The sequence below is a fragment of the Netta rufina genome (assembly GCF_964035555.1).
Source record: "Netta rufina genome assembly, chromosome: 1".
In the NCBI taxonomy this organism is placed as follows: Eukaryota; Metazoa; Chordata; class Aves; order Anseriformes; family Anatidae; genus Netta; species Netta rufina.
In genome coordinates this window covers 183,774,418-183,799,315 of record NC_140123.1, presented here as the reverse complement: position 1 = coordinate 183,799,315, position 24,898 = coordinate 183,774,418, and the positions used below count along the sequence as shown (strand labels likewise).

At 40.6% G+C, this 24,898-nt stretch overlaps 1 protein-coding gene across 1 annotated transcript; it reads right to left on the bottom strand.

Moving 5' to 3' along the window:
• Positions 1-9,891: 9,891 nt before the first annotated feature.
• HYAL4 (hyaluronidase 4) lies at positions 9,892-17,506 on the bottom strand (the record flags this gene model as incomplete). The annotated part of the gene is given in 11 exon segments (XM_084306200.1): positions 9,892-9,906; positions 11,416-11,505; positions 14,022-14,036; positions 14,039-14,062; positions 14,066-14,319; positions 14,322-14,411; positions 14,414-14,441; positions 14,443-14,631; positions 14,635-14,779; positions 14,781-14,838; positions 17,392-17,506. Coding segments are annotated over 11 exon segments (1,023 nt in total).
• Between the last annotated feature and the right edge of the window lie 7,392 nt (positions 17,507-24,898).

Here is a 24,898-nt window from a genome sequence, read left to right as displayed (position 1 = left end):
GAGCAGGCTGAGGGAGGCCTCATGGCGGCCTGCAGCTCCCTCACGAGGGGAGCGGAGGGGCAGGCGCTGAGCTCTGCTCTCTGGGGACAGCGACAGGACCCGAGGGAACGGCATGGAGCTGGGACAGGGGAGGGTCAGGCTGGGGAAAGGTTCTGCACCCAGAGGTGGTTGGGCACGGGGACAGGCTCCCCAGGGCAGTGGTCACAACACCGAGCCTGCTGGAATTCAAGCACATTTGGACAATGCTCTTAGATGATTTAACTATTAGGTTGCCCTTTCTGGGGTCAGGAGTTGAATGGCATTGTTTAAAAATATGTTTAAAAGTCTTGAATAAGGAAAGGTGATGTCGCCTTTCTCTTTTCAATCACCAGACAGGTTTACCTTATTTTGGAAGCGGTCCTTTCCTGGGAGATACTATAAAAAAAGTCGTAACTCCCACTATCTTTGATCATTTCTACATTATCAAAGCTTCTGCTGAGCAAAGAAAAGATCAGAAAGGTTATCTGGCCATGTTTCTCAATGCAATGAATTGATCAATGCTACAAAGCCTATTTGAGAAACTAGGCGATCAAATTCCTCTAGGCAGGTTTCAATAAATATGTGACTCCATCCATGACCCTTTTCTCTCTATTTCCAATTAATATTTTAATGAGCAAATTTTCTTTGAAGATCCTCTTGAGGAAACAGCAAATTTTATTTGAATGGAGAGAAAATCTCTTAAAAGTAAATTTTATATTTCTTTTTCGATTAACAGTTGCCTTGGAGCTTGGTTGAAAGAATTTGATTGATCTGGTCAGATATATCAAGTCACACAGAAAACCTAATAAAACTGTGTATATTATTCATTAACCTATCCTGAAAAAGGACAGCACATAAAAATGTAAAGATTTTAATGTAAAATTCAGGTACTGCATTATATTCAACAAGTAGGCAGACCATGTAAATAAAGCTTGTCTGCTACAGAAAAAGCGGATTTCTCTTTTGGAGGTTTGGTGGCACTATAAAGAACTTTCTTTTCATAGACTCTGGTTCCTTTATGCTGATTTCTGCATACCAAGAAAGCTAGCACCAAGCAAATGCTCACCTTCATAAATGCTATCACTTCTTCTATACTCTTTATTTTGCCAGCCAGTACTGTAGGAAATGTTCCACATAGAGAAAAGCAATGGTAGATTTGCAGGAGTTAGCAAATACACCAGCCAAGGAATTTTCTGATGGCCACCACCAAGTAGCCCTGCAGCTCAACTGTCAGTGCTTCACCCCTCCAAAGAGTAGACAGGGCCCCAGAGTCCAGCAGTCACATCTCACCCTCACCCTCCCCTTTCCTCCAGAGCTTTGCAATGCTCAGACAAACCACCTGGATGTAGCTTGGGTACATGTCGTGGTCATTCCTTTTTCTGCTTGGAGCTCACCAGCACGTGAAGGGTGGCAGCGTGGTGAACCAGAGTGCAGGTAGACCAGGGTGCTGGCAGTCCTGAGGAGCACACCCTATTTGCAGCACTACACCCAAAGCTTGCATCATCAGTGCTGCCCACCATTGCCCTTGCTGCTCTGCCTTCAAATCCCACCACAGTACACAATGCCACCTCTACCAACTTGTGATGTAAATGGGTTCCTCCAAAGCTCTAGTATCTGCCAAGATTGCCCAGGAGTGGTCACACTTATAGTTCATTATAAAGCTCTAATATGTAGTTAATGACAACAAATTTTCTGCAATGCCAGTTGGTATTTTAATAGCCTTAATAATAGCACATATTAGTGGCATTATTATTTGCTTGTGTAACACCCATCTTCACTGTACTATGCCAGCAGTAACTGATGAATGCACATCCTAGGAAAATCATCTGCCTGGAGCTGACTTCTCAGAGTAGGGCTTTAACCTCAGGGAAAAGAACTGTGAGTTTGGGATGGGTAGGAGAGAGATTTGATGCTCTTTTGGACTTACATAACTGCTTCCAGATTCTGCTGATGCAGAAAGCAGCTTAAAAATAGATAATTCCACTTGGGCTATTGCTGTGCCGGCTACTCAGCCAAGAACAGCAGACCTGCTGCACAAGCCAAGCTGCCAAGACGTAGGAATCCAACATGGGGAGATGCCAGTGTGCCATCTCTCAGATTGTGTTGTTTTATCCATTCTGCATATGACTGGAAAAATTATTAGCAAGAACAGATGAAATGACCGGTATTACTGGGTCACTATATCAGTTCTGGAGTGTCTAATGAGCAGCTTGCTAGCAGTCTCATATATTCAAGTACAGGGAAAAAGTAAGAAACTAGGCCAAATATTGTTTTAGGTCTTCTATTTGGCCTTGAATCTTCTGTTTTACCCAAAATATCATGTAATCATAGGCCTTATCTATCAAGTTGGCAAGATAAAACTTTAGGACTGTCGACATCAGAATGAAGAGCAAAACCAAATTCTGTAGCTTTCTGGTGAGGTCAGCTCCTGGCAAATGCTATAACTACAAGGCTGCTGCTCAAAAGAGGGTCTTCAGCACCTCTAACAGGAACCCATACTCCAGTGATGCTGTGGACTCCCATCTGGGGCAGATGTTGGCCAGTTTTGTGCTGAGCACTTGGTTCAAGTTCAGCATTTGTCTTCTTTCTATTTGCTATGTGCTTGGTCCACACACTGAGCATCAATGTCCCTACGTCCTACACAGATCATCTTTCACTGGCACCATGCTTCTTCCTCTGTGTGTTTAGGAATCTGGTTAGGATTAGAGAGTTTGTGCTAGTTTTAGACACTCTGTTTTGCTATGTAATACCTATCTCAACCCATAGTAGCTCCCAGGATAATGACCAGTTCGACACAGTCACCCAGGCTCCTTCCTTTGGCTCTGTGTTGATAGTCAATCCTTTGTTTTTCTCTATCTATCTGCTGAGAGAAATGGTCCCAGCACACAAGTCCCACATGGCTGTATCCCCATTTCATGTTCTTCCTGGTTCCTTCTCCCCTGCCCTGAAATGCCTGTGAGGCCATGGCAGCATCAAGCAGAACCTGCAACCTCTACCTGGGCACCACTAAAATCATTGAGACAATTTTCTTGGAAAAAAAATCCACCGGAAAAGCCGAGGACTGAATTGGCAGCTGAATGCTATTTTTCACATACCAACTGATTTTTTTTCCTATTGATTGGCAATTAGCCTGTTCTAAAACACTCAGGGTCAAATTCCCAGCTGGCGTAAGTCAGAGAAGTCCCACTGACGTCTCTGATTTATTTTCCAAATGGTTTAAAAATTCAGCAGGAGCTTTAAAATGCCAATGTTATACATCAAACAGCTGGCTAAAACTCACAAATTTAGGATATTTTCTATAATGCTCTTTGACATTAAGTATTCCTTATGGACTAGATAGAATAAATACAGGTACTAGAGAGAGTATTGTGAAGTCTTTTCAAAAAAAAAAAAAAAGTGAAAGATTTTATTAACATGTTTTAAGGATGAGTCAAATGTGGATACAAATTTTACATTTTGAGCCCTTTCTGTCTTTTATAGACGTGTGTCAATTACCATAATGAATCAAATTTCAGTTTTAGGAGTCCTGCACATTTCTTGAATGGAAGTTTGACACTGTTGTCATGGTGACTGGAAGGATTTTGCCAGCTTTCAGTGGTAGTGAACTTCATCCCTTGTGAAGCCCAGTTCCCCAGCAGGTGTGGGTATCGTCTATGTGCAATTCTCATGACACAGTTCCTGCATTTCTGTTCCACTTCTCTTTTCAGTTTTGCTTGTCAAAATATGCAGCATGTTGCCATCCCAGATGAAAGTTCTAATGAAACTAAAGGCCCAGGAGCTGAGTGCCCTTGGGGGAAATTGGGTGGTAAAGGAAGGCAAGAGAAGCTCCATATTCTGTGTTTTCTCTTGTTTCAAAGGTATAGTCTGAGGAGATAAACAAACATTGCCAGCACTTATTTCATAAGTTCTGGGAAATCTAGTATCAGGCCTGCCTCTAAGATCTACATGTTTTAGGAAACTGTTGTAAGTCATCTAATTCCAACTGCAGTTTTTTCTGTGCTTCCTTCAGTTGCCAACTAAGCAGAACTGGTCTGGGGCTGCACTTCAGAGTCCGTATCCTATTTCTGGACATCGATACAGACATGCTAAGTTTCCTCCATCTGCTCCACCTTGTTGTGGAAGTGAGTCACTGCTACTGAAGTCTATATTGTAACAAGAGAAGAACATGATATATGTGATGTAGAGAAGAAATATTTCATTCTACCAGCCAGAAACTCATGTAGATAAAGACAAGACCAGGCTGGAAATTGCATGTTTTCTTTTATTTTACATGGATTGAAAATATAACAAAAGATTTTTTTTTTTATTTTAATAGACTCAGATTCTTTTTTTTATATTTAGAATACAAGAGATCATGACGCAGAATATAAAATATATATATATAAAAAGTGTGTTATTTTTATAAAAGCAATATACTCAGGAAACTCTAGAAAAGCATTTTACTACCTATAGAAACACCACTTTCTTCTTAGACCCAGGAGTTACAATTAAATCTTCAGTATTCCTGTTGCCTTAACTGAATGCTAGTTAAGTCTAGGTTGTTTTCTAATAAAGAGTGATTTCCTTGGTAGCAGAGACATGTAGTAGTCTTTACTTCAGAAATCCAGTCTTTTAAACTAAGGATATTTCCCTCAATGCTGAGCAGCCATTTCTGCTCCCACTCTCTGGGAGAAACACGCATATGTCCCATTTGCTTAACACAGATCGCTCTGATAGATGCAGAGATGACCAGAAAAGATGGGATAATTTTAACAACCTGTGTCCGAAGGTCTGGGAATAGGTTAGGCATTTCTTTGCTGAAGAGCTCCATGAGACTTATTCCATGTTCCCCATGTGGCAGGAAAATGCAGAACTGCTCCAGCCCTAAACACATCTAAAGAAAACCAGTGCTCAAGCCTTCATCAGCCACATCCAGTGAGGGTTAAAGAAAGAACTACATTTTCTACAGTCACACCTAAGGTGCAACTGCAGCCAGTCCTGGCAGATTTCAAGATAATCTTGCTTATCTACTGAGAGAAAATCCTTACAAAAACACATATCTCAGGAAGAACTAATAAGCTCCTGTTTTCTAGAACTGATATTTACCCCAAATCCTAGCAGAAACTAGATTTGATGTCATTATTAGCACATACAGTTATAATATCCTTGGAATAGCAGAACCTTGACTTTCTTTCCAGGAGGCTCGCCTTTACTGAATGTCAGAACTTGTCTGAATAAGGATCTCAAGCATGATGTTTTGATAAGATGGTGCTGCAACACTTCTGTCCAATATTACTTTAGAAAAGAACTTGAATCTTAACCTCCTGCAATGCGTGTTACTAAGTGATAATTAGATGTTCCAGTTCATGCCACATTTCACCTTTCCCACCCTCTCAAAACAGCTACAAAAAATCCTGAAGAATCAGAAGAACAAAAGTCTATAACAACAGTCAACATCTCACTTCAAAACACTGAGGAAGTCACATATACATGTAGTTGAGACTTTGTTTCCCATAGAAAGCCCATCAGTGAAAACTCATCTGAGTACTGAGTAATCATCCCCATTGATTAATTTCACCAGTTCACATAGCAGAGACAAGCCACAATATTTCTGAATTTGCTACAGGTTTGAATCCTTTTCTTTTTTTCTTTTTCTTTTTTTTTTTTTTTTTTTTTTTTAGTTTTAACTGGGCCTGTTTTCAGAAAATACTGCATCCTCCCCAAGCAGGAGTCTTGTAGAAAAAGATAAAAGATAAATTAAGATTTAAATGTAATTCTGTAATTTTCTTAAAATGGTACTCCTCAAACTTCCAGCAGTGAAGAACAAGGTGGAAGTATACACAAAAATATACAAGTCTGTAATTTGCCGCGTTATTGTTAAGACAATAACTATGGTGATTAAATTATTCAAGGTCAGCATAAAATAATCTGTCATAACAGAGTACTAAGGCTCAGATAGGTACTTTAGCTTTAATCCCCTCTACATGAAAATAAGAATAACAGAAACAAATATCTAACTGATTAGATGTCCTATTCCCTTCGATTTCAAAACAATATGCAATTACAATGAATATGTCATGCATATTCATTGCATGAAGAAACTCATGCAGAGTTTATATGCTGTATCTAATAGTTTTTTGCTGTAAGTTTAACCATCATTTCAGCAAGTTAGGCACCTGAATTATGCTAAGGCAAACCTATTTTGCACTTGACTGTCAATCTGATACACAGCAAGGCCCCAGCCTGGGACTAAGATCAACATCCAGACATCTGGAACTGGCTGAGTGATAAAGAAAAATCCTTGTCTGCAAGATCAAGCAGCAGAAATGGGCAAGAAGGTACAGCATTACCCTTCAGCTGCCTCCAGGCTAATGTGAGGAAAATGGTTTAGTTCTGAATAAATTAGGATGGTTGAGACAACGGCTGCCTACATGAGATCAGAATTTCTGATTTAATTTGAAACACTAACTTAACCTTGCTGTTGTTTGGATCTGTTCGTTCAGATCAGAATTTCTGATTTAATTTGAAATGCCTACTTAACCTTGCTGTTACTTGGATCTGTTCCTCGTAACTGGCTACACATGCAGATGGGGTTTGCCTGATTGGATCTAGATGAAGGAATGAGACCATGAATTTTACAGCCTCTTCACCGTATGACTGTAATCAGGTGCCAGCTTCAAACATCTGTCCTTTTCCAAGATGACAGTAAATGGGAGCAAAAAGAGAAGATATCTTTATCGACATAAAGCCAGTGAGAAATACAGTACAGGGTTTTAATACTAGACATTACCACAAATGGAGCTTCTGAATTACCTGAAATTCAGAATCAGTATCAGATTTCCCATTTCAGAGTGATTCATGGAACAGCCTAGGAGGGTCATCAGCAGCCGGTAATGTCAAAGCAGTTTTTCTGTATGTCCTGTTCTCATTCGCAGCTTTTCAATAAGGTTGCCTCTGCTAAAAGACTAGATGTACTGAAAACTGTACCCTGTTTCCAGTATTAGTGAGACACATGCAGATATTTAGCTGATGGTTGTTAATCTTTTGTTTATGTGAAAGAACACAATGTTATCCTCATATCTTATACCAACAAATATTGTTAAATACCAAATCACAGAGAGTATTACTATTATTATAATTATCTAAATGCTTAGTAACCTATCAAAACCTTTAACAACTTAGATAATTAAGATTTTGTTTTAGATGCTTTTTAGATATTTACATATTTTTAGGTATTTTTTGTATTTAGATACCCATACAGGTATTTTCAAAACTTTTTTTCCTTGCAATGTATGCCTTCATCCATCTGATTTATTGTAGGAATGTTCTAGCACAGAAGAGGCACCCATCAAAGTCTCAAGACCCTTGCAGGGTCTTATAATTCCCTAGGAGACACCCAGCTCAATACAAGGTCTATGGAAACCAAGGGAAGCTTAATATTGACTCCATATGGCTTTGGCTTAGACCATCAAAAGACCATTGACTAAAATATTTCCATGATTATCAGCTATCCTCTGATGTTTAATTCCATATATTATTATTTTCATGTGCAATTACTAAGAAATGTTTAAGCTCAAAAGACATGAAATAATCATGAACTGTACTATAATAAAAGAAAGTATTAGTTATACTTAAAAACATTCATTCTCATCTATGTATAGAGATTAGTAAACTTTATCACTATCATTTAGTGAGTAAAATAACATAAACTGGTCTCTAATCCTCTGCAGCGAAAAAGCCTACAGCTAGAACAATTTGTTTCACTCTGAGTTTCACTCTATTCACTTATTATGAGATGCTGCATTATGTTCTACATGCCATGTGTGATGGTTTTAACCAGGCAGCTGCTGAGAGCAAAGGCACAGGTTTTCAGGCCTATTTAGGTGCCTAACTCCTACTGCAATCCATAAAATAATTTGGCCATCATAACAGTTCTGACATGCCTATATCTTAAGGGTGTTGACACCAAAAAAGAATCCACAGTCTGAAGTCTAGGCATTTTCATTTTTTTTTGGTTGTTCTATGACAGTTAAATCCCAAGATGTTTTCAAATACCAGCACATCACCTGATAATTGTGAAATATAGCCAATAGGAAACATAGGCAATAGGAAACACAAAGAGACGAAAACAGAAATCCAAAAAGTTATAAAACTGAAACCAGAAACACTCCTTACAGGAGCATAGAAGAGAGGGTGGTCTGATCACAGTGGTGCAGCTGATAGGAGTTGATACCAGCTCTCACACAGCCTGAATCTCTCGCCTGAAAAGGAGAGGGACGCTAGCAGAAGAGCCATAAGCTGGTTCAGCTTTTCCATTGAGAACAGTTAGTATGTACATGGGGTAACCTGCTGTGGTTTGGGAAGTACCTCATCACTGTACCACTCAGCAGTTGGTCACTAGCACACCAAAAATGTGTGCTAATTTGTCCTCACAAAATCATCTGGGCTGCCCATACCATTTAAAAAGAGAAATTGAAACTTGGTAGATACTTCTGAAATAGCTGAAAATCAGGTTTTGTTCCATTGGTCTGTGCTTTGCTGGTTGCCTTCCTGGGCTGTAATAATCAAGAATTATAATTCCCAATGAAACTTGGATTTTGAGGTCTTCCTCTGAACATATAATAACAGGAGAGCACTTGAAAAATTATTTATGTTGTTGGGGGGAAAAACAGGCAAACAAGTAAAGAAAACTTGTATCTCTCAATGGAAGGAAGCAGTACAGCAGAGCTGTTTTGTACTTCCTCAGAAAGGTATCGTACCTCTGACTAAAGAGGAAACGCGGCCCAGATCCAAACCAGGACTTACATGCCTGGCTTAAAACTGAGGTGGGATATAGGCACCTCTGACCAAACTGCCATCTCTAACAGCTACTGCTCAAGTGTGACTTCAAAAACAGCTAAACCCTACTGATAAACCCTAAAGTCATCCTCAGGAAGTGCCCCTATCCCCACCAAATATGTTTGCTTCTAATTTAGTTGTCCCAGTTCAATTGATATATTGGGTGAGAGAAACCTGGGCCTGGAGAGCTGGATCCATGCCAGAATACTACAGAATATAATAACATTTACATAAGATGCATTAATGTAGTGTAGGCAGGTACAACTTTATCATATAGAATAATAGAATCATAGAATATCCTGAGTTGGAAGGGACTGATAGGGATCATCAAGTCCAACTCCTGGCTCCACACAGGACCACCCAAAAATCATACCCTGTGTCTGAGAGCACTGTCCAAACACTTCTTGAGTTCTGGCAGGCTTGGTGCTGTGCCCACTGCCCTGAGGAGCCTGTCCCAGTGCCCGACCACCCTCTGGGTGCAGAACCTTTCCCTAACACCCAGCCTGACCCTCCCCTGTCCCAGCTCCATGCCATTTTTTATCCTGTTAGCATGTCTCTCAGTCCTACATCAGAATCAGAATGCTAAAAAAAAATCAATCAGAAGATTTCTACTTTTCCTATCAAGAGTATGCTTAAAAAAAAAAAAAAAATTTTTTTTTGAAAGATACAGTCTGAATTTCATTTATATAATTTTTTATTTTAAAGAAAGATCATTCTAAACTCAATTTATTTCTTATTCATTGGCTGAGGTCTAGTCCCCGTCTCCCTTAATTTAAAAGGAATTTAAAATATTTCTGCAAAGGAGTTCAAGGAGTTCTGTCAAAAAAAAAAAAAAGTTTTTCTTACATGTCTTCAAGAGCTCTTTTAAGATAGTGTTTGTTTTACAATAATTTGTTTAACACAGCTATTATGACAATAACTCACTGAGGTTAGATATGAGGATAATAGCATATGTTTGAAGAATTAAAAGCTGCTAAGAAGTGCAAAACCACAAAGCTCTAAGCCTGACGATCCTTAAAGTTCTGGAACAAAATGGATAATGAAAGCCAGTGGGAATTACTGCTTCTTTGCCTGGGTCAAAAAGAAAAAGAAAAAGAAAAAGAAAAAGAAAAAGAAAAAGAAAAAGAAAAAGAAAAAGAAAAAGAAAAAGAAAAAGAAAAAGAAAAAGAAAAAGAAAAAGAAAAAGAAAAAGAAAAAGAAAAAGAAAAAGAAAAAGAAAAAGAAAAAGAAAAAGAAAAAAAAAGAAAAAGAAGGGAACTCATCTTAGGTCTCATAGGTCCCTTATTGTTTTTGCAGCTGTTATTTTTTCAGCTATAGAGATTCTAATATAAAGACAATTATCTCACATATACTTTATGTGTGCGTATGAATATTTATATATTCATATACCAGTAACCAAACAGTTTGTAATTGCTTCACACAAGTAAATTCTCTTTCGGAAATACTTAACCCCTTGAAACTAACCACTCTCTATTTTTATTTATTTATTTATTTTTCAGTCTGAAAAATATGCAATATGTAAGCAGCCCACACTAATGAATGAATTCAGGATGAGTTACGTGTAACTAATGTAAAGGATTGTCAGGAGATTTTATACAGAAAATACAAACCTTGTGGAAGTGCAGAATTTTGCAAATGGCCTTATCAATCTGCACTCCCCAGAAAACATTGCAGCCTGTAGATGTAGAAAGGATCTACGATGTATGCTAGAAACGCAGGTGCTGACATCATGGCTGTGTGGCAAGAGCATGGGGGTCTGGAGCTGATGGAGATGCTCCAGGGGCTTGCTTGTATCACTTGACCCTGCTGGGAGGAAGTTCAGCCCTCCTATTCACATGGACTCTGACAGAAGTCATGGCTGAATATTCACAGAAATTGGCTGAAGTAATTGAATTTGCTGAGGAACACTGAACACTTACCTTCAGCCATTTATTCTCAAAATGGCTGGGTTTTCTTTACTATCTGCCAGGAGAAAAGTGGCCCAGAACACCCACTTCACACAGCTCTGAGGACAAAGTCTTTTCTCCTGACAAAAAATGTGGCTGTCTGAAGGCTTCAGGACACGTTGGGGCTTCAGACATAAATCTTTGAGTTTAATGTGGCTAAGTCTGATATCACATGATACAAAGCCTCTGTACTTGATCTAAACAGCCTGCTTCACTTTACTTGCCCATGCACAGACACAGATAGAGGTCTTGTAACCAGACAAATTGCTGGGCAGCACTGCTATACCTAGTCTGGGCTGACTGATGTGCAGGTCAGGCCCTAGCAGATTTCCTGGTGTTTTATCCAACTGGAAAGGAATCTGACGAGGGTGACAAATCCTGAGGAACTGTCTCCCAGAATGCCTGGTATTAGCCATGGACTTCCTTCCCTACCGCGGGGTTGCCCGTAAGCCTCACAAGGCCTGGTTGAACCAGGAAGAATGGCGTGTTGTGTGGTCATCCTGGCTGGGGGACAGCAGAGTGATTAAGCAGTCAGCTCTGCTCTGCTGACTCCTCAGAACTGGTGCAGTTAAGGTCTATTAATAGGGTAAAATGAAGATCTCGCACACTGCATTTAAATCAGGCACAGGCTTACTTCTGACGAAGTTAAACTCATCTCTTTCCAAATAACAATGCCTGCAGCTCCCAAAGCAGCACTCTCTCCAATAGTGTTAATAAGATCTCGCTACAGCGAAAAGAGTAAAGACATCACTGTCAGGGTAATTCGGCATTTCACAGCCTTTCTAAAGCAATCCAATGGTTATTTATGTGGCACTCCTTTGGAGTGCATTTTCTTTTCATACTGGTTCCTATAAACCAGTTTTTATTGTGTTTCAAGGCTTGTTGTCTAGAGTACAAAGATTATTAAACATAAGCCAATCTTTGCAGACTTAGCTATTACCTGAGATACCCGAGAATAAACAAGTGAGCAAACACTGGGAAAAGAGTGCATTTTAATTCACTTTGATGAAAAAAGCAATTGCAATTATTTGATATCTCATTATTACTAAAAACAACTAAAATCTTTTAATTAAAGTGGAATTTTTAACATGAGAATTCCCAAAAGCATTTAATTGGTTCTGGTTTTGCTGATAAGAGAAGAAGAGAGACATTCTGCCATGTCAATCAGCTATTTTCCAGTCCCACTCCAATTTGAAAGCTGTGATTCCAAAGGCGTGCATTGTTCATGCTGCTTTCCCTAGGAACTCACAGTTTCTTATAAAAACCCTAGAAAAGGTTACCATAAATAGACACACACTATAGGAGGGTGAATGCTGGTATTGTGCAACATTAAATGAAAGAGAAAATGTGGCTCTTGATAACTCTTAAGAATTTCAGTTTGTTTTCATGCTCTATGTTTGTTTCAGAAAGATGTCTTTCACTACGCTTTTCCCTCAAATTGCAGGCTCTAAGAGAAGGGTATTAGCTGCATGAATGTTTATCCCTAATTTGACCAGTGATTAAGAATCAGCAACAAGTAAATTACGATGCCACAAGCACTGAAGATGAAAGACCATTGATATGCAAGTGACTCCCTAGATACCATGGTAGATTTAAGGGAGATTGAGGGCCACATCACATGAAGAATCAAAGTAGAAAATCTTCACTGGAATTGGCTGCCTAAGGGGGAAAAGAGGTGGAAACTGGGCATAAAATGGCAAGGGGGTTACACAGCAGTCTGCAGCAGTTCTTGATGCCCATCTATCTTCTTGCAAAGCTAAGGAAGGGCAAGCTGGATAAAACCAGCAAAGCAGATGCCTATGCCTCCTTCAAGTCTGTCTAGGAATGAGATGAGCAAATAACTCTTCCGCGTTGCAGCAGGCTCCCTGCTGAAAGATTCAGTTATCCTCACCGTCATCGATCCACATCTTTCAGAGTTAGGTCAAAAAAGTGGTCAGGTATAGGAAAGGAAGCTCCCTAGCTCAAAAGCAAAACCCAAAGAAAACACAGCATGGACAGCCAGAGGTACAAAATAGCATTTTCTGTCATCATTGTATTTTGTCCATATGTGAACTGCATTGTTTCTAGTCTGCCACTTGATTAAGCTGTCACGCATGGTAAATTGATAATACAGACTGTGCATGACCACAGAATTTATATAAATAGCGTGTTTTACTCCTCTTCCCCAAGCCCACTCAGATATGCAATGGCCTGCCCATGCTGTGGGACCCTTTCCCACTTCCCCCATCCCCAGCATATGATATGGACTTTGTCCCACAAGACACAAAGAGGCCCAAATCCAGGTCTTCAGACAAGAACAGGCGTATGCTTTCCACCTGGAGTAAGTGGGTGATGATAATGCTAGGGGAGTAGTGGGACCTACTAGGAGGGTGAGCTAATTCTCCTTCCCAGACAAGCTACCAGCTTCAGATTCTGTACCTGGGCTGAAAGAACGAACTCAGCCTTTAAGAAGTGAATACAGCTCACTTGCTAAACTCTGAAATACAGAATTTGAGACCTGCTGGTAGAGCAGCCGGTGTCTAACAAGAAGAGAGAGGTTATGCTGCTTTATCACAGGAAACCTGCTGTCTTCATCCAATTTCTAGGAGGATGTCCAGAACCAAGTAAAGAAGGGCTAGGTTAAGACATTTGTTTTAAAAACAGTTGTGTGTTTGTGTGTTTGCAGCTGCTGTGACAAGTACTCCTTGCTTCTGGTGCACTGTTTGTCTATTCTGAGGTAGGCATGGAAATAAATTACATGTTTTTGAGATGGAGCCATGTGTCCATGACTCCTGGTTTCAATACCTAAGCTGAGTAAGTTGCTTAGTTGTAACACTGAGCAAGTTGCTAACATCTCCGCCTCAGTTTCCTTTCTATAAAAGGGGCAACTATCTGGGGATTAGTTAGTGATTGCATACCTGAGAAGAAGAAAGTACATCGGGGGGATTAATGTATTAACTGCATCCTACATACTACATCAGATTGCTGAAATCCTTTTAATCCATTCAAATGCATGTTTGAGTATAGCACAGTGCTGAAATAAAGCTTTTTTTTGTTTGTGTGTGTGTGTTTGTTTGTTTGTTTAAAAAAGGGGTATTTGAGACTGCATTTTTTCTTCAGAACATTGAGCTCTTCAAGCATGTGGACAATTAACATGAACCAGCAGAGCTGGAGCTGGTTGGAGGTTTTCCATCCCAATGTACCATCTGCAAGAACGGTTAAAGCATAAACACAACCCACATTGTTCCAGCAAGAGCTTACGACAGAGAGGAAAAAAATAAAGGTTCATCTCCATAACCTAGTCAACTATACACAAATACAGGCAAAACACAACCTTTGGATGTCATGGAGAAAATCCTTATGGATTCATTCACCATAAATTCAGAAAAGTGCAAAATGTTTTCACTGCTTCCAAGCAATTTCTTAATGCTGATGGAAGGATACGGGGCTGCACCACCATCCCAGAGCCAGGGAAGTTCATTGTTCCCCAAAACTTCACTCTTTAGGCAGGAACCAGAGCACTTCTGAACACAGAAATTGTAATTGTGGCAGTCAGGGTTAAACAGCATCCCTGCAGGCCCCATGTTCTTCTTTTCATTCCTAATGCAATTGTTTCCTTCATAAAAGCTTTTGCACTTTTTTTAAAGGAAAATGTTCAACAGCAGCTGCTGAAAAAAATCCCTTCCATTTGAGAAATGAGTTTCCTGGCCTTTTTCCTGTAAACATCTTTTGCATCCCAGTCGCAGTCCCACTGAGGGCTCCAGTACTCCCAGTCTATGGCTGCTAATCCACGGAAGTCCTTAGCTGGGGTGGAATAGTTAATGTCACAGCTGCCTTTCTCCAGATGAGTTTGCAAACTGAAGTTCTGTGATCAGCCGCCACTAACAGGGATTTCCTGTGATGTGTACTGAGGATAATAGCCAAGCTTATTAAAATAAAATATGGTCACGTTCTGCCCTCTTGCTTTAGCTAATGGGCTCCCAGTTACACGGAACATTTTCAGGTTCAGCACTACGCTGAAGGGAACACAGGTCTCTCGGTGCATTCCAGGCAGCTATAAAACATTTCCTCTCCAAAACTGGTGGTCAGACTGGTTTCATGGCAGCAGAAGCCTGGAGGAGTGAGATGCACAGTCAGGCCAGGGGCTGAAATGTGAACGATGAATAATAGTACCCCATTTCCAGGGACTGTTTTCAAGACTTAGAGAACAACATCACAGAATCACAGAATTTCTAGGTTGGAAGAGACCTGAAGATCGTTGAGTCCAACCTCTGAAACAACATGACACGGATCTTTCAGTTTGTCTGTAAAACATAACAGAAGAGGCATTAATACTTATTCCATATACATCTATATGAACTGGCATCAGCCATATCTAAGGTATCTGCCATGCTAACACTGAAGAAACAAAGTGGGCACAATCTATACCAAACAAAGTGGTAGATTTTCAGAGTAAGATCTGTGTATCAGCCCACAGTAGCTTGTCTTATCAGTTCAGGTCTTACTGAAATCATGGAGGATGCTGCCATCACTGCAGTGGGCCCCAGGGTGCCTTAATGGCTGTGGCTGCTGTAGATGAAAAGGTTGATAAAGAAGCAGTTTCCTTATTCTTCAAGCTCTCTTAGTAATAATAAAAGCAACTATAAAATAAAACCTTAGCTTTTATCACTGTCTTCATACTTTGTGAACATCCCTGACCTGCCTAGTACAGTGTCAGCCAGAGATAGTCCAAATAGCTCTAAACAAGCACACATATTTCACTCCCATAGTACAGTAACATAAAGGGATACAAGTTCAGACCCCTGACAACAATAAAGCAGATCCATGAAAGCCTGCTCTGAGCTATTTATTAGCCTGGCTGCACTCTCACATTGAGCTAGCGCCTTCCAGACCAGCTCTGGTAGCTCTGCACAGCAACTCATTGTGCAATGTGGACTTTGATGCCAAAGCCTGTGACCACTGCTATGAGCAGAATCATTAGTCACAAGGTCCCTGCTGATTATGTGTGTGTTAAGCAGAACAAGAAACCAGAAAAAGATCAAATATATATATATTTATATGTAAGAAGGAAGAAGGGAAAGAGTGAGAAAGAGAGAGAGAGAGAGAGAGATGACCATGAAGATGGTCATCAACCTGCCCACCACAAAAAAAAATCAGCTTCTGACCAGTGGCGTACCTGAACTTGGTTGAATCAGTGAGCCTGAGTTTTATACACAAGGGCATAGAAACCACTAAGAGCTTAAAGCATTTGTTATATCTGTACAATACCAGATTGGTAAACAGTTATAGAGTCTTCAGCTGTGTTCTCCTTTGCTCACGTAGCAAGTGACCTCTTATAAAGACGTTCCCGTGTACAACAAGGGTGTGTGTCTCTCTGTGAGGATAGCACTGACACAGCTTCCTCTGCTTTGCTCTCTCACCAGTACAGAAATCACCCACTTGGTCTTATGAACCTTCCAACCCCAGGCTTCCCTTGCCTTCAAAACCCTGCAGAAATCCCATGTAGCCTTATAACCAACTCTGGGGGATGATCATGGATTTGTATGTGAGTCCTACTTGTTGTCAGTCCTTGCCTACCTGTTCATTTCTCCTGGGACCATGACTCACTGGAGGTTAGAACCACAGGTTTTATGTGGGCAGCCAGACTGCTACATATACTAAGGGGAATTACAAGTGTATTCCTACCAGTCATCTGTATTATCCTTCCCTTATCTCAAACCACAAAAGCAACCAGATATATCTATGCACCTGGGATAGCTTTATGGGCCTCCCCACACTCCTATTTATTTGCTATTTGCTAGGACTAGAAAGACCTTATCCCAGGTACCTGCAAATAAATAAATAAATAAATAAATAAAGTAAATAAAGCACATTAACATCCAAACGGCCAACCTAGGTATTTTAATAGATACTTTTAGGAGATAGACACTGTGACATCAGAGAGATCAGAAATGTCCTAGGTGCTCCTTTTCCTTCTGCTGACCATGCAGGCAGTTCCCAGGACACAGAAGTGCAGTGTAGGCATTGCAGAACTCAACATTTCATCAGAGAAGTTTCACCTCTGGAGGCTTGCAGTGCATTTAGTGCAGAGGAAGCCCAGGTTTTCAAAACCACTATCCGTATATCCAGAAGTAGCATGGTGACATTAATGGGCCTTTTTGAATATAGCTTTAGTGAAAATTAGCCTTATTTGCTGAGTATCTTCTCTGAAAGCCTACACCATACCAAGAACTCAAAGTGTGCCCTGCGTGCTCCCCTCTGTCAGCAGAGACCTCCCTGTGCCAGAGCATCGTCGCTGAGCAGCGTTCCTGCAGCTCTCAGAGAATCAGAGCTGTAAAAAATCCTGCCAGAGGGCAGCACATCCCTACAATTATTTTTTTCTTGAATTGCAGCACACACTTTTGAATTGCAGTGTGTTAAGTTGCCCCTTTGAGATCTGTGCCACTGTCCTGCCCCCCTGCTCCCGCATCTGTCACAGGCTGGATCAGGGAGGTGCCAACAGCAGGGTTGTTCCTGGAGTGATTTGCCCCAGGATTCAGGGAGGGCTTCCCACACAGGGCCTGTCTGCCTTGATTTTTACATGCAAAGGCACAGCAAGCAGTAGAAAAAAAACGCCGTGGGGGACTCTCACGGAAAGATATTTCTAGCTGCTCTATTGTTAAAGAGGAAACATTTACCACTTTATATTCCTGTGCAAGGGCAAATTGCTGAGTTCTGACTTCATTCCACTCGATGCGTTGAGCCATCACACAAGCACACACATGCTCCAGCTGGGAGCACTCTGAAGTCACTTGTTTGCAGCTTGCCGAAAGGAATTCCTGTGCCCAGGCTCTGCTCAGGATTTTTCCCTTTAGCCAGGTTTTTCAAATCTGCTTTTAGTACCCCAGGATGACAACACACGCTAAAATGTTCTACTCCTGTTTTTGCTAAGTATGTCTTTCAAATGTATCTGTCAGAAGTGGCAAAAAAACAAACAAACAAACAAACAAACAAAAAAAAAACAGGATGAGCAGCATATCCTGTTCTACCCCTTCTGCTAATTATATTTTCTGTAAACCAAGTCAATGCAGAGGCAGTCCGTGCTGGTGTCCAGCTGACCCTGAGAATGCACAGTGGGCAGCAATTCCCAGCGAAGAGAAGAAAGTGGAAACCATATGTCTTTATTAGACAGCATGCAGCTCTAGCTGGGACCAAGCAAAACCAGCTCAAAACAGATGGTTCAGATCTGAGCGGATATACAGGGTATTACTTAAACCAGATATTTAAACCACAGAATACTGCTGAAAAAAAATAATAATAATAACATACTGACTAAATGGTAAAGAAACAACTAGGCATTCATCAGATTATGCAAAGCCCGTATCCTTCTGCCCCAGTCCAGTTAGAGCTGAGGAATGTACTTTCAAGCTTTGGTATTTATCTTGTAACAAAAATCCTACTTCAGAGATGTTACACTATTCTTATTGAGGGATTAGAAAAATCACAGATGATAAATAAAGACAATGGTCTTTTCTCCTTTCTGGCTAACATTGTTACACAAGATGACATTGACTCAGTACAACCCTGATGGTCTTAAAACAGGCTGTCTCAACAGGCCAGCCAGTCACTAAATACCCTTATCAAAGATGTGCATGGTTTATAAAACAAGAATTTTCACACCTACAGAGATCCAATAAAATCCTTGGATTTTTACAGAATAGTCCTTTTGTTGACTTTTTATCAGCAAAGCTAAAGCTGATGCACTCAGAAGTCTGATGAACTGGAACAAGTTTTGTCCAGCTTAAGGCATGCTGCTAGAAGTGAATCTTGCTTCCTGTGCCAGATCTGCATTTGGAGGCAATATGCTGGGAGGCTGCACAGATGCCCGGAGGCTGGTGACGGAAGAGATGACCCTGAAAGCTCCAGAGACTCCGACAGCTTCAGGGAGGACAGAAAGGATTCATTACTGTTATCCTCTACGTTCCCTCATAGGGATGAGAGCTCATTAGACCAGTGCAGCCATTAACCATTTGCCTGGATGAGATTTTGCAGAGTCTCTCTGTTATGTTAGTAAATGCAGGGGACTATGCAGCATAATGAATAATAAAAATGGAGCAGGATCTCACCTCACTGCTGCCTGACTAACTCAGTGATGCTCATGACTGATTGTAGCCGAGACTCAAGCCCTTATAGTATAATGTTTCACTGATCCTGACAAAGGTGCTGAATCCAGAGCAGCATGAACTGTCATGGGACATTTTACAGTGTTTCAAACCCTGGGCAGGGCACCCTGACAATGCTACAAATGAAAGTATAAATCTGTAGCAGAAAAGGTATTTTCCATAGCACCTGTGAGGAATAAGCTAATTAATGCATCAAAAGCTGTGATTCAGCATTTTAGCATGCTAATGGCATGTTGGTATACAGATACTGATAGCAATTTTGCAGTAAATTTTAACCTGTTATGAGGAAAGATTGAGACTACTGGACAGAGGAGAGCAGAGTTTAGCAAAACAGGCCCCAAGTCTGTGTGGGGCTCATCAGGAGTCACCTGGCCTCTGTTATCTCAGCTCCTTTTGCCACCATAGTGGAGTTTTGTCATTATCTATGTGAGAGTACTTGTAGTCTGGTGGTCTACTAGGTAGCTAGAGTCCTGAATATGGAAAATGAAGAAAATTGATCAAGTGCCCTTATGCCATTTACTTTTCCTCTGGTTCATGCTGCACAGATGTCTCTCACCTGTAGACATTACACCTGAGAGTAGTCCAGCCTGGGAGATTAGGCTCATGCTTAGCCCTAGCAAAGAGGCAGCTGGTTTGATGGATTGATTTAATGTCCCACTGAAACATCCGTAAAATCAGTCTTAATGCTTGGCTTTGTGTTCTGGATACCAGTGATGGTTGATTTCTGATATACACTTAAATAATCAAAGAGCTTCTTTAGCCTAGGTCCAGCCTGGCAAGGCTCCCAGTGCTCCATACCACATTTTTCCCCATTTTAAGCCCAAAGGTTTTCCAGTAACTCTCTTTTTCAAAGAGGGTAGCCCTTGCACTGGGAGCTAGAGTTTGGACACTTATGTTACAGAATAAACATAATGGCCTGAATCCTGAAACAGCCCAACTGATCTGCAGTCCTATCATGCTGCCTTCATGTGAGAGTGTCTTGGAAAACTGTAATGATTACACCATGTGCAAAGCAAAGGAGGTCTACGTTCTTTGAGGGTACATCAGCCACAAGACATGAAGCCTGTGGTCAGGAGTTAGGTCAATCTCTGACTCCCAGGATGCCCATCTTTCCTGCCATGCTGCTCATGTATCTATACTTCAAAATACCCACACTGCGGTTTAGCAGATGTGCTTGGAGGACACAGCACAGCATAGGCAGCCCCTGACTTAAGGATGCGGTAAAAACACACTGGAAGACCATTTTAAGACATCAAAACTGCTTGGGCTTTCCCTCTTCAGGGAGCTCCCTCACTTGCCAGAGCATATCTTGTATCCACACAGTGTGGATGGAAAACATTTTTCGACCAGAAATGGTCTTTATGGCATGTTATTGCCATCCTTTTTCCTGCATTTCTGAGGCTACTGAGAGAAAAGAGCAAATACCAACGGTTCATTGCTGATTTACTATTATTACTCATAGTATTTTAAATTGTTTTGAACTGATTCCCTTAAAAAAAATTAAGGATTTATTTCTATAAGAATTTAGTTCTTTCAATTTTCTTGATTCAGTTGTATGGTAAACTCTAACCACAAAAATAAAAATAGAAAATAAAATAAATAAATAAATAAAATACAACGTTTTGGCTGTTCTGAGCATATCTTTCTCACAGAAATTAAACAAAAGGGTAGCACAGCACAACAGCAGGGAGTTGACTTTCCTCCCACCAACTTTCCCGCAAGCCCAGCAGAGTTGCTTTGCGTTTGCACTGGGATAAGAACGGCCCCCTGGACCGTGCAGAACAAACACCCACACGCTCGCAGCAGTGATTACAGCTTGCACCCAGCACCAGCACATTCGGGTGACATTCCTTTCTTCCCACTCCTACAGAATAACTGTAACGCAGCAGCAAAAATAAAACAGGCATTCGATTCTTTCCCCAACCCCCCGCGCCGCTGAGTATTACATTAGAACTAAATGTTATTTTTGGAGGGAATACAACAATTCAGTGTTGTCAATCCAAGGGATTATTGCAATTATTTTAAGACAGGAATTGTGTAAACCCCTGGTAAGCCTTGTGTATGGATTGGTTTTGAACAGGAGACTTTGAACAAATCTAATGAGCCTGACCAGAGGAGTGCTGGCGCAGCCTCTTGATCTAGCTCTCATCTGCAGCCGTATGACCCGCTGCTTCCAAGGGAGCACAGAGAGGGGATTTTAAGGAATTGCTGCAGACTATCCTTGCAGCAGCTGGCAACTGCTAAGAACTAATGGACCAGTGCCAGCCTAAAAGGAAAAATCTGAGGATGAGGAAGGCAAATGTGAATATTTCACGTCTGGTTTTCACCTGCTGCAAATGAATAATCATATACTGTCTTAAATCAGATGGGGCTCTGTCCCTGTAAGAGTGGGGAAATCACAACAAAAATAAGAGATTGCATGCTGGAAAATCACAAATCAAGTACTTGCTATCAAAAGCAGGGTAATGACCACTCAAGTTAGCATTTTCACTGCAATCAGGTCAGTTTATTACCAGGATTTGATTCAAGTGTACTTGAAGCTGAGTATTGCTGCTGAGGTACAAATGCAGCAATGGTACTCACAGAGTGCTATTCCTTCAAAATCAAGATACATCTGTACTTGAACTGCTACAGAGGCCCAGGAAGAGTTTATCTTGTTTCTCCCTACTTCTAGCATAAATAGAAATGTTACTAGTCCAAATTCTACAAAACAAAGTTCAATGCAAATATTTAAGAAAATAACACTTGTCTATGGAGAAGTCCAAATTTTCCAAAGGGCTTCAGATCATGCTTGTGCAAATTAACCCCATGCAATCACTACCTCCATCCCGTCCCCACCTCAGCCAGCTGGTACCTAGCCTGGGTGCGGTGCATCCGACTGCAGCCCGGTGAGGGTGATGAAGGGGCAGGAGGAAGATCAGAGGTGCTGCTGGATTCCCACATAGGAGAGTCCCACAGCAAACAGTCAGCAGGCCTTGGGCCTTCTCCCAGCACGTGAAATGGCAAATGTCCTCCCTGTGGCCACTGAGACAAGGCAGCCCAGCGTGGTGATGGAGATGCCTGGCATGAGCCTGCGTGTCTGCATGTCCATCAGGAACCCTGGGCAGAAATGACAGGCTGATTCCCCCAGCATTAATACATGTATCGAAGATCACTTCCAATGTACATGGTGAGCTGCATAAGCAGCCACACATGGGTGGGACAGCAGTAATAATTTGAGTTGAAGGCAAATGTCAGCTTAGGAAAACCCACACATCGTTGTCCTTACTGCAGTCAAGGGCTGACTTGTAGGTCCTGTAGGGTTTCCATAGTTTAACACCCTCCTACCAGAGGGAAATAGAACTGTCCCCAAAATAAGGAGCAAATTCAGTAAGGGATAAAATGAATACTTTTTGTTCTGTCCTGAAAACCCAGCATTTGAAAGAGCAATATAAAAAAACACTCTTAATAATCTACAGTCTAATTGTCTGAGAAGTTTATTACTGGTGTGCAAACAAACATCATTTTTCCAAAAGCTGCCCACAAATGTCAGACTGCATGGCTATCTGAAGAGAAAAAGCAGAAGCAATACCCTGGGCTGCTTTGCTTCTCACAGATACAGGGTATCTTAAATAAAAAACAGAAGAGTTTGTGCTGTAATGGAAAAATGAGAAAGGAGCTCTGCCTCTCTCTGAGAAAACAGGCTGCCAGTGTGATAAAATATCATCCTAGACAAAAAATAAATAAAACGTCTAGAAAGACCACTTTTATTGCTGAAAGAGAAGAAGCGTACGAGAGGTCTAAAATATTGTCCTTTGAAATTACAGAAGTCTGCTTATTTTTAGCTTGTTAGATGCTGTCAGCTTCCTGTATAAACTCAGTTACATAATGGACATAATCTGCACCTCAGCAGGGACCATACGTGCCAAGCTATAAGGTTATGCAACCGCCTCCCAGCTTGTTCCCACAAGACAGACAACAAAGCCTCGCACCCGTCTTCGCTGTTCTGCTTCTTCTGGGGCAAAGTCAGACATATAGACGCATAAAGACACATATACCCCAATATGCATGTGCGTATGTTCAGTTATGTGAACATATGTATGCATGTTCTCTTTCTTATTGCATGCTAAATGAGGTATTTCCTGAATCAGAAAAAAAATAATACATCGGAATTATTCTGGTGACATTAAACAAGGAATACACTGGTATGCTACAGCTGTTAAATGCAGCAGAATTAAATCCCAAACTTTCTGAAGCTACCAAAAAGTTCCCCCCTCTTTTCTAATCTGACCTCCAAATGCTCCTTATTGTTGCCTGCAATGGTATGTGGAAAATGTGCAGTGCGTTGCTGAGTGAGAACAAGCTAGTGGCTTTAATCTCATTAAACAGTGTGTGACATTGTTTTTCTTTGTGATTTTTTTTTTTTTGAAGGACTGCATTTTCATCTTTGAGAAGCTGTACTGTTCCCAACCTGTATTGTTCTTCGAAGTATACTGAAGTGTACAAAACTATATCGTTTCCAACTTATTTTTAGAGTAACCTGTGTTTGCAAATACTCCCCCTCTCTGAGCCCAGCACAGATTGACAGGAAATTACTTTTCCCGAAACGTAAACACAAAAGCAGTTGTGCTGCCACAGTGTCTTAAGCGTATCAAAGTTTCTTTGGCAAAATCTTTCATACGTCTTTCTATTATGCATGATGTGCAATTTTAATTAACTTTCCATTAGTTGCTCAGAACATGCAACTACATTTTACGGAGTACAATACCCTACTGAAGTAACTCTACCTATTTCTTGCTTGTCACATGGCTTTGCTACTGATCATTCAAGCTTTGTAATTCAAAAGTAGGTGTTAGTTGCATTTCCAGACATGGAAAAGAGATAGCATACAGAAATAGAAAGCCCAGCATGGAACAGATGTATGCACAATGGCATTCATTCAACTTCAATGTGAGCACAGGATGAATTGAGTATAGGAGATCACTGCCCTCCCATCTGAAAAATAATTTGTCTATGTATTCAATTTTTTTATTTTTTTTATTTTTTTGCTGATTATTAAGACTTCTGGGTGCACAAAGCAAGTGTTTTTATCACCAGAACAAACAGTGACCTAGTATTAATGAAATGACTTCGAAAACAAATGTTTCCATTGCTTTGCATGCGCATTTACACAGTAGTGTGAGATAAAAAGGAAGACATTTCCCCAACTTTCAACATTTTGGAATATTAAATTGGCAAATTTAAGAAAAGCTGGAGATCTGACAGTTGTGCTTCTGTCGGTATTGTTTATTCCCTGACAAGGGGCAGAAGATTAGAGAACTCTACAGGTACATTTGGGAAGAGTTACAGAAACATATGGGGTCTGAGTACACAGCACCTTGAAGCTCTACATTAATCTTGAAGCTCTAGATCATATGCAGAAAATGATTGTTTCTATGATCTGAGAGAATCAAATCCCACCTCCCAATTATTCTTTATGAGCTGGTTTTAACTAAGGAGATCGTCATGTAGCTTAGAGCACAATTCTCTCCTGCTTCAAACTCTCCCTCCTCCAAATAATTCTAACACAGAGACATCAGATTGTGTGTTTCCAAAGACTAGACTATACAATTGGGCCAGAAAATAAATCTTTGTAAAAGCATATGTACCCATATGTACCAGAATGATCAGGCAAGACCTACCACAATTGCAAATAGGTGTAATCAAAAATGCACTTGAAAGTATTTCTCTACTTGCAATTCGTTATTTGTTCTGCGGTAGCATCTGGAGTTTGATTTGATCACAAGTACCACCAAAGAGAGAAAAGCCTTATTAAGAAATAAATTGGTAAGATTGTAACTACATAATACTGTGTGGGAACATCAATGAAATTAAAAATAAATAAATAAATAAATAATAATAATAATAAAAAGATACAGCTCCCATACCCTCCAGGTAGCTGGGATTTGCAAGAATGTCTATTCATTTGGATTTGATTTCGGTGTTCTGACCCATATT